The sequence below is a fragment of the Choloepus didactylus genome, chromosome 27, assembly GCF_015220235.1.
Source record: "Choloepus didactylus isolate mChoDid1 chromosome 27, mChoDid1.pri, whole genome shotgun sequence".
NCBI classification, from domain to species: Eukaryota; Metazoa; Chordata; class Mammalia; order Pilosa; family Megalonychidae; genus Choloepus; species Choloepus didactylus.
This window is the reverse complement of record NC_051333.1, coordinates 15,525,251-15,534,974: the sequence shown is the minus strand read 5'-3', so window position 1 is coordinate 15,534,974 and position 9,724 is coordinate 15,525,251. Positions and strand designations below refer to the sequence as shown.

The following is a 9,724-nucleotide window of genomic DNA, read 5'->3' as shown; positions in this document are numbered from 1 at the left end:
ACCCAGGAACAGCTCTGCCTCCCCTCGCAGCCACTCCTCCTCCGGGATCTGCCCCTGCCGCCTCCGATGACAGGTCTGAAGCAGGTGGGCGGACGGCGCGGACACCGGTGTGGGTTTGTGTGCCTGACGTGGCCAGGGGAGTGTCTCCGGTTGTGTGCATGCTGTGGGTTCTGGGAGTGTTTGTCCGGATATCTCCCGGGGACTTCCGGGTGCCATGGGGCGGTGCGGCTCATGTGCATCGTTGCTCTAGCAGCTCCCCTGGGACCCCCCTGCCTGCCAGATCCCTGGTGAATTCCCACCTTTCCCAGGAAGGCCATTTCTCTCTTGCCTCAGTTCCCTCACCTGTCCAGGAAGGTCCTATTACCAGTTCCTATATCCAAGGTCCTTGGGAGGTTAAATGAGTTAACAAAATGACAATAAACGTAACGATTCTCTCCTGTCTGCTTCTCCATGAGCCAATGTTTCTCCCTGGGGCAATTTAAATCTGCGTCCCTGTGAACCTGACCTTGGGTGAGATCCTAGACTTCTCTGTGCCTCCATTTCCTCATCTGCAAAATGGGCATACTGATTGGCCCTACTTCCTTGGGTAGATGTGGAGATGGAATCAATTACTCCTCCTAAAGACCTTAGAGCAATGCCTGGTATGCAGTCAGCACTCAATTACGTGAGCAACGTCGTTTGGGTGTGTGTCCTACCTCTGAGTGTCCATCCAGAGCACGTGTAGAATTCTTGCACATCTCAGAATCCGGGACACGGAGCTCCTGGGGAAGCATGTGGGGCTGTCTGGGACAGTGTAGGACTAGGCCTGTCGGGGCTGGCCTCTGTTTCCCCATCTGTAAAATGGAGCTGAAGTAAAGCCCATCCCACAGTCCTCCTGCACATTTTGGCTGCCATATCGATAATGGTGGCACCTGCTTCCTTATCGTGGTGAGGATGAAATGGGTGAACTTCTAAGTGCTTGGAGCAGAGTCTGGTGAAAAGCCCTGACTGTGGAGGGCGTTACTGGAAATCCGTCTGGGCTCTGCACTCTGCTGACCTGGGCCGGGTGTGGGATGTGGCCGTGGGAGGGACGTGACTGCAGGCACCTGGCCCTACAGGTTTCTCTGGCACCCCGACCTCCTGCCCCCACCAGGGGCCCAGCCCTCACTCCCAACTCCCCATGACCTCCCAGACAGGGAGGAGGCTTCGGCAGCCTGTGCCACCTGCCGCATCCCAGGAAGAGGGGCTGACACCCCGAAAACCTAGGGGGCAGGTTGCTGTACACATCGTCGCTGCCATCTCGGCGTCTTCTCAGGGCCCCGCATCTCTGTGACTCCCCAGCTCTGGCTCCGGGGTTCTCTCAGCTCCCCACTCTCCCTCCACCTTGGTTTGCGGGACGGGAAATGTCAGGTCCCCAGCGGTGTCCCAGGCGAGGGCAGGAGGAGACGTGACCCGGGCCGGCCCTTCCCTCCCCTGTGCTGAGAGCAGACAAGTGGGGAAGGTGGGGATGTTCTTCATTAATTAACCTCTAATCCCGCCACACTGGATCTTAACAAGGTGGACAGGCCGCATTAGAGGGCACGAGCCCTGGCATTAGCTCGTTTGTCACACACCCTGCCAGGACCAGCGACCCAGCCACTGGGTCCTTAGCTGGCCCCGGGGAAACTGGAGCAGGAAACCCGGGAGCCTGCGGAGGGCCTGCGGGGGCGGGGACTCCTGGGTCCTGGGGGAGGAGCCCCTGGGACCTCGATCCTCCCCCCCAACCCGCCCCTCAATTAAACGCCAGCTCAGGACATCCCGCCCCCAGTTCACCCCAAGCCCTGCGGAGCCGGGGACAGTCGCCCAGAGCCGACAGATGGAGGAGGTGGCCGACCCACCCGCGCTCGGCGGCGGGATGCAAGCTGAGCAGCCCTCGGGGCCCCTGGAGCCGCCGCCCTCGCCGCCGCCGCCCGCGGCCCCGGAGACCCCCGAGTCCCCCGAGCCCAAGCAGCCGTCCGAGGCCTACGCCCGGCAGCTGCTGCTGGAGGAGTGGGGGCCGCCGGGCTGGAGCCTGGAGCTGCCCCCGCGCCTCAGCTGGAAGCTGCTCTTGCTGCGCCGCCCGCTCTACCGCAACCTGCTGCGCTCGCCCAACCCCGAAGGTGCGGGCTGGGCGCCGCGCTCTCCGCCCGCCCCCAGCCGCCGTGACCCAGACCGTCGGTCTCTTCTTTCCGTCTCTGTGTTTTCATGTTTCTCTCCATCCCTCTTGTCTCTACTTCTGTCTTTGTGCCTTTCTCTGTCTCTCCCTGCCTCGCCTCCTCTGGGTTTCTCCAGTTATTTGCCTCTGTCTCTCTCTCCCTGAGTCCCTCTCTGTTTGTCTCACTCTGAATCTCCCTCTTTCTCTGTGTATCTCCTGCTGTCTCTCTTTGTCTTTATGTTCCCTCTCTGTCTCTCTTTTCTCTCTCTCAGTGCCTGTTTCTGTGTCTCTTTCTCTCTGTGCCTCTCTCTCTGCCTTATGTTTCTGTCTTCGCCACCCTCCCACCCCCCAGGACCTTCTCAGGGCTTGCCCCCTGGGTCCCTGACTCACTCCATCGCTGCTAGGCTGGTCTGGCCCGCAGGCAGGGTGGGGCACAGATTCCTGCCCTGGGAGGGAACCCCGTGGGTATGGAGTGGTGAGGAGGGGGGCCTTGGCCAGGCCTGATACCCCTCCCCCCTGCACTGCAGGCATCAACATCTATGAACCAGCACCCCCTACCAGTCCCACCCAGCAACCCCTGGAGACCCTGGGTAAGTGCCTGGGGGCTGGAGGGCTTGGGGGAGAGGGGTGGTCCTCGGGAGGAGGTTCTAACCTTTGGCTCCTCCACCTGCCAGGTAATTTCACCGGGTGGTACATTAGAACCGAAAAGCTCCAGCGGGACCGCAGGTGAGTGGCCAGGACCTGCAAGGCCTGGGTTCAAATCCCAGCTCCAGCCTTCCCCGCTGTGGGACCTGGAGAAAGTGACTTTGCCTCTCTGAGCTTCAGTCTCCTGATCTGTAAACAGGGTTAGTCATAGGAGAGAGGGCTCCTGAAACACAGATTAGGTTCCGGCTAGCACTTAGTAGGCGTTATTATTCTCAACTCCTTTCTCCTGGAGGGGCAGAGTCACCCCCAAGCCACTATCCACCCTCCATTAAACTGGCTTCTGCACGGCAGACAGATCGGGTAATTCAGTGGCTCGGTGTTGCACACACCGGGTTTGAATCCTGACTCTGCTGCTGCTTTGCTGCTTCACCTTGGGCAAGCCACATCCATCTCGAAACTCAGTTTTCCTCATCTGCGCTGTGGGTTCAGAACGCATCGCCCATGGAGAGCTGTGGGGGCTGGGACTGTAAAGTGGGCATTGAGCACCTAGCACCCCATATGCGGGTCCCATTTGTGTCACTATGATTGGTGTCCCCATCCCCCACCTCTCCATCCGCTCCTTTCACAGCTGGACGGTGAAGCAGCAGTGTGTGAACCTTCTGGCCCAGGGCCTGTGGGAGGAGCTCCTTGATGATGAGCAGCCAGATATTACCATCATGGACTGGTACGCACCTCCACCAGGCCACCCGCCGTGGCTCCCCAAAACACCAACCTCACCCCATCCTCCCCTTTGATCTGAGCTCCTCACCAAGACCCTCCTGGTCTTGCAGGATCCAGCCCTGCCCACCTCTCCAGCCCCTTCCCCCTGAGTCTTTTAGTTCTGGAAATGTGCCAGGCCTCTTACATCTTTAAGATTTTGCAAAGGCTGTTTGTTCCCCCTTGGATGCCTACACCCCATCTCTTCTCGGGGCTAGTTCCTCCTTGTGCTTTAGGAGTCAGGTACACGGGGGTCCCCAGGATGCCTTCGTGGGCTACCCTCCAGCTGGGTTAGGTGCCCACATTCCAGTGCTCTGTGCTCCCTGCCATCCTGGCCCCGACCCCTCTGCCTGGGCACCCCCATCCCTGCTGGGTGGTTCCTGGCTACCACTGTCTGGTGATATCCGCCTCCATTGCGCTATGGGTTCCATGAGGGCAAGCCCAGGGCTATCCTGGTCACCACTGTGTCACAAGCACTGCCCAGCCAGTGAGTGCCTGTTGAATGGCTAGTGGGGCCAGGGTTTGAGACTGGGCTCTTGGGGCTGCGGAAGTGGCTGAAGGCCAGAACCCCATCTCCAGGTTCGAGGACAGCCGGCTAGACGCCTGTGTCTACGAGCTGCACGTCTGGCTGCTGGCAGCCGACCGTCGCACCGTTATCGCACAGCACCACGCTGCCCCCCAGACCTCTGGGAGAGGCCCCCCTGGCCGCTGGGTCCAGGTGAGACTCCCCGTCCCAGCCCCGACCCCCAGACATGTGCTCATGACCCAGGACCTCCCAGAGGGAGGAGGGAGGGAAGCAGGGTTCATGGGTCCCTAATAAGGAATTCATCTTAACCCGGTGGGGACACAGGTGTCCCACGTATTCCGCCACTATGGCCCCGGTGTGCGCTTTGTCCACTTCCTGCACAAGACCAAGAACCGGATTGAGCCCGGCGGGCTGCGGCGGACCAGAGTGACCGACTCCTCCGTGTCTGTGCAGCTGAGGGAGTGACTGACGGGCTCCGTCTTGCTGACCCTTGTCACGTTTACCCATCCCTCAGCACCCCTGACCCTCAGCTCCTCCCTGAGCCTTTAGCCCTTCCCTGACCCTTAGCACCTCCCTAAACTTTAGCTCCTCCCTGTTCCATTAGCTCCTCCCTGGTCCCTTAATACCTTCGTGACCCATCAGCCCCTCCTTGGTGGCTCACCACCTCCTAGGCCCCTCAGTTCTGCCTGGGCCCTTGGCTTCTCACTTGACATCTTTGCACACATTCTAGAATGGCTGACCCTTTGGCATTTCCCCTGAACTCTGAGCGACATGAGGGCAGGGGCCTCATCTTCCCGATGTATTGCTTATTGCTTGTCAGAGAGCCCGGCATTCTCTGTAGAGCTCATTCAGTTCATGTCCCATTGGCACATTCCCCTAATCCTTGATCCTCTAGCACCTCTCCCAATCCCTGACCCTTTCCCACTGCCCTTGACCTCTGATCTCGTCACACATCCCCAATTTGTGACCCCTTAGTAACTCTCAGAATCTCCCTGAGTTCCCTTCTCCTTCCAACTCCGAGTTGTCATCCCTCCAGAGCTGTCCCCACACCTCTCCACCCCCCCAGGACCCCTCATTTATCTTCATCTGCCCCTGAACCCCCAAACCCAGATATCCATCAAGGGCCTTCATCCATGGGGGTGGGGATTTTGGGGGGGCAGATTGCAACCTGAACAGAAATACACAAATTCTAATTACAGTGTTGTCTCTGTGTTGGGAGTGGGGAGGAGATTGAAAGAAGACAATTTCCCATAAGGCCTGGGCTCTGACCAGACCACTCCAGACCCTGCCCCCGGCTGGACCAGGCTCCAGGAGGCCCCCTGCCAGGTGGGACCAGCCTTTTAATTGCTGAATCACGAGGAGGTCTGGAGGTCCCTGAGGGGCCAGGACAGCTTGGGGGGAAGAGGTTCAGGAAACTGGTTATTTACCCAAAAGTGTGGGAAACACTTCAACATTTAACAATTAGCTCATGATACCCTTGCATGCTGGCTGAGTATAAGTCACACAAGGGTTCTTCTGTGCATGCCTTTGTGCACCCCGATATCCATGTTGGAATCCGCAGGTGTGTCTCCTGACCACCCTGCTCTCTCCCCCAGTTCTTTGTGGACTTGATCTGAAGCACAAGCAGATGGCAGACAGGGCAATTTCAGAAAAGCTGTATTGCAGGGAAGGAAGGATAGGGGTGGGGGGTGCAGGCAGAAAGGCTCTCCTGGGCCTTGGAGTCTGCAGTAGGTCCCAGGGACAAGGCCAGGCGAGGGGCTCAGCGCTGTATGGGGACTGTGATGAGGGACCTCCAACGTGTCAAGAGCACCTGCAACAGAACCAAAAATTCTCACCAGAGGGTGCCAGGGGCTCAGAGATCCAGGGTCTGTGTGGATGGTGGGTGGGGTTCTAGAAGGCTGAGGTGGGGTGGAGGGCTGGGAAAACTGGGTCTGAGGCTCCAAGTTCAGGAGCTAGGGGTCCTGGTCTGGGAAAGTTTGGCACTGGGAGCTCTTGGAGCTGTTGTGGGAGGGGGACAGGTGGAGCTGGTTTGAGAGGGCCGAGGCTGGTTCTGAGTCCCAGCATCTGTGAGTTGGGATATATCAGTGCAGGATGGGTTCAGGGGGGCTCCAACATTGGGTTGGAGGGTTCCAGAAATCCGGACAGGGGTTCCAGGCTGGTTTCAGGGACTGAGGCTGATTTAAGGGCGTAGAGGGGTGGGGGGGGGCAGGAGGGTTAAATAGGACTTTCCTAGAATAGGGCCTGTGGCCTTAAGGTCTGTGTCAGCTTTTGAGTCTGGGAACCCAGAATTGGGTCTAGGATCTGAGGATCCACGGGGCACAGCTGGCAGGGTCCAAGATGAGGGGGTTGCTGACCTCCCCCATCTGGGAGTTAGCCTGGGGGGAGTTAGCCTGGCCTCTCTGGGGAGAGCACCTGTGGGTGGGTGGATGGGTGGAGGTTGGGAGGAAGGTGCTCCTAAGATGGGGATGGGGGGGTGGGTCAGCGTCTGAGTCTGAGAAGCCCAGAGCTGGGTCTGACAGACCCGAGGGGACTGGGTCGGGGGTAGCTGGGTGGGGAGTGATGCAGAAGTGGTTCTACAGGACTCCCCGATTTGTGCCAGGGGCTCAGGAGTCAGGACAGGCGCTGGGGCTCGGGTGGTGGGCCTGGGGGTCTGTGACGGGGGTGGGGTGGGGGGCGGGGAGCACTGGGGCCCCGGGGCCGAGGCGCGGGCGGGCACCTGCAGTAGAGCCCGGCGATGGAGTTGGCCCAGTTGCCGAAGATGCCGCGGCGGTACTCCTCCAGGCGCGGGTAGGAGCCGGCCGAGAACTTGCGCGTCTTGCCGGCCTTGCCGGGGAGCGACCACACCACGAGCTCGCAGCGCTGCCCCACCACCAGCGACGAGGCGGTGTCGGCCCAGTCGGAGGGCAGGAAGGGCAGGTCGGCGCCGGGCTCCACCGACAGCTCGGCCCCCGCGCAGCAGTTGTCGTAGTAGGGGTCGCTCTTATCGTAGAGCTTGGCGCACGTGCGCGTCCCGTCCGCGAGCTTCAGGTCGGCGGGCACCGGACACGCTCCGCGGGCGCCAGGGCCAGCCGCCAGGGCCAGGGCCAGCAGCAGCGAGCTCAGCGGGGACATGGCGAGACGCTGCGGGGCCGCGCCGCCGCGCGCTTAAATGCTCCCGAGCCGTGGGAAGGGAGAAGCTGCGAGATAAGGCCCCGGGGAGGGAAGGCGGAGGGCGCCGCGCTCCCTCCGGCAACCGGGAGACCTTCCCGACCCAGGTCAGAACCCCACGATCGATGACACGCAGGGTGGACATACTCGTCCAAAATTTAACAGCTTACGTTTTATTGTGGCCAACAAGGTGCTAAAAGAAAGTCAGAAGACAAGACTTGAGGACGAGTCCTTCGCAAAGAAGAGGGCGGCTGGGGGTTCCTGGGCATAGCACAGGAAGAGCTTTTAAAAACTGAAGCGCAAACAACCTCCTTTGCAAATAAGGAGAGACCCGGAGAGGGGAGACGGAGGCTGGGGCATCCAGGGCGGAGCAGGGTGGAGAAGCTGGAGATGAGCAGGGAGACCCCGGAGGGGAAGGGAGAGCTGGGAGGAGAGTGCAAAGGAGGCCCCCCTTGGTGGGGGAGAGCTAACTGAGGTGGGAAACCCAAAATCTGTGAAATAGAGGATGGACATATTTGCATAATACCTAATAACCTTTGCAAGTCAATATGCAAAAGGCTTGGGGAAAATTTTTCCTCCACTGAGGACATCATCGAGTTAATAGGTATATTATATGAAGAGTGCTTACACACGGACAGAGGAGCACCCAGAAAGAGAGGTTCTGGGGGTTGGGGAGGGGGAGGAGGCTGCCACCCCCATCCCCACCCCTCAGGAACAGGAGACTCTTAACCAAGGGTGGAAAGCCAGTATCTATAAAATAACAGGTGGACCTGTTGAACTATATACAACTTTCCAACTTCTGTATGGGGTGGGGGTGGGGTTGATCTGGTGGAAAATAGACTTAACTCATCTAATAGACAATGAGTTCTTAGGAACTGGTAAGCAGAAATGACCCAAGACAAAGGAAAGATAAAGGTGTGGCTCAACAAGGGAGGGAGGCTGGGGCCCCCAGGGCTGGACAGGAACCCTCGGCCTCCTGCCAGATGAAATCGGATCAAGGGCGTGGATGCTCTGATGAGGCAAACAGGGGTTCAAGTCTCGGCTCCGTGAGTGGATACAAGCCCGGGCCCTGTTTCCTCATCTGTAAAACGGGTGATAGTTACTCCTACACCATAGGACTGTTGCAAGAATTACAAAGGACTGTAGGGAGTCCGGGGTTGGGAGAACGACCCGTGGGGCCAGGCTATGGTGATTCCAGCCCCAGGGCCTCACCGAAGCCCTCTATCTCAGAGCGCCGGGATAAGGAGTGTATGAGTCTCCTGCGGCTGCTGTAACGAACAACACAAACTAAGGGGCTTAAAACAAGCACAATGTATTCTCTCACGGTTCTGGGGCCTGAAGTCCAAAATCGAGGTGCTGGCAGGGCCATGCTCCTTCTGAAGCCTCAAAGGAACACTCCTTCCTTGTCTCGTCTGGTTTCTGGTGGTGGCCTTGGTGCTCCTTGGCTTGTAGATGCATCGCCCCGATCTCTGCTCCATTGTCAGCTGGCCTCCTCCCTGTGTGTCCCTGTGTACCCTCTCCTCTTCTCACAAGGACCCCAGTCCCACATCCAGTGTGACCGCACCTTAACTACACCTTAACTACACCTGCAAAGACCCTATTTTCAAATAAGGTCACAGTCAAGAATTCAGGCTCCAACATATCTTCTTGGGGGATGCAGTTCAACCTACAACAAGGAGTAAATTAATTATTCCATGTGACGTCACTCAGGGTAGGGGCCGGTAAGCGCCACAGGTGCATTTGCTATCATGATGTCCCAGTGCTGAAACATAGCAAGGGCTCCACAAGTGGAAACCATAACGACGAAATACCACCAACAAATGTGTTATTACCCACAGTCCCTCAGCTAACCCTAGTCCCTACTGTCCCCCAGACGCTGTGTCTTCCACTTTGGGCAGGGTCGTGCAGTGGTTAAGAGCTTTAAGTGCTGGAAACAGTCAGAGGTGGGTTCAAATTCTGACTCTACTGCCTCCTTGCTGAGCAACCTTGGGCAAGTGAACTCACCTCTCTGAGCTTCAGTTTCCTCTTCCCTTCAACGGGATAATAGAAATGAGGTCACTACATAAAGTCCTTTATAACTAAAATAATATTCATAAACAATCCACATAATATTTATGAATATTTATATGCTGGCCATATAATTTTGAATTAATACAGTAGTATAAATGTAACAGGAATGGTTAGGATTCTTTTTTTTTTTGACATTTAAAAAAAGTTGTATTGCGGTAGCATATACACACCATAACATTTCCCAGTTTAACTGCTTTCAAGTCTGCAATTCAATGGTGTTAATCACATTCACCACCTCTGTCCATCACCAAACTTTTCTACCACCCCACACGGAAACACTGCACCCATCAAGCATTAACTGCCCATGCCTCAGCCCCACCCTGATTATTCTTATAATGATTCTGAGACCCTGCCCCCTGCCTCCTGACCAGACCTGGATCCTTCTTCCTCCTTTCCTCCCGTGACCACACGAAATCTAATCTCCAGCT

At 57.6% G+C, this 9,724-nt stretch overlaps 2 protein-coding genes across 2 annotated transcripts; one reads left to right on the top strand and one right to left on the bottom strand.

The window, feature by feature from the left end:
• Positions 1 to 1,829: 1,829 nt before the first annotated feature.
• Positions 1,830 to 5,242, top strand: NCCRP1 (NCCRP1, F-box associated domain containing). Its single transcript, XM_037820339.1, has 6 exons — positions 1,830 to 2,117; positions 2,680 to 2,742; positions 2,827 to 2,878; positions 3,426 to 3,521; positions 4,133 to 4,271; positions 4,404 to 5,242. The coding sequence occupies exons 1-6, from the start codon at positions 1,835 to 1,837 to the stop codon at positions 4,542 to 4,544; spliced, it is 774 nt and encodes a 257-aa protein (XP_037676267.1). The 5' UTR covers positions 1,830 to 1,834; the 3' UTR covers positions 4,545 to 5,242.
• A 515-nt stretch (positions 5,243 to 5,757) lies between these two features.
• Positions 5,758 to 7,190, bottom strand: SYCN (syncollin). The gene is made up of 2 exons (XM_037818798.1): positions 6,796 to 7,190; positions 5,758 to 5,889 (listed from the first exon to the last, which is right to left on the bottom strand). The coding sequence occupies exons 1-2, from the start codon at positions 7,188 to 7,190 to the stop codon at positions 5,880 to 5,882; spliced, it is 405 nt and encodes a 134-aa protein (XP_037674726.1). The 3' UTR covers positions 5,758 to 5,879.
• Positions 7,191 to 9,724: the final 2,534 nt, after the last annotated feature.

What these genes read in the sequence shown, in the direction of transcription:
- NCCRP1 (XM_037820339.1), top strand. Translation starts at nt 1,835, where the DNA reads ATGGAGGAGGTGGCCGACCCACCCGCGCTCGGCGGCGGGATGCAAGCT. An exon ending in GCAACCCCTGGAGACCCTGG is followed by an intron (nt 2,743 to 2,826) that starts GTAAGTGCCTGG and finishes TCCACCTGCCAG; the next exon opens with GTAATTTCACCGGGTGGTAC. An exon ending in GATATTACCATCATGGACTG is followed by an intron (nt 3,522 to 4,132) that starts GTACGCACCTCC and finishes CCCCATCTCCAG; the next exon opens with GTTCGAGGACAGCCGGCTAG.
- SYCN (XM_037818798.1), bottom strand. Translation starts at nt 7,190, where the DNA reads ATGTCCCCGCTGAGCTCGCTGCTGCTGGCCCTGGCCCTGGCGGCTGGC.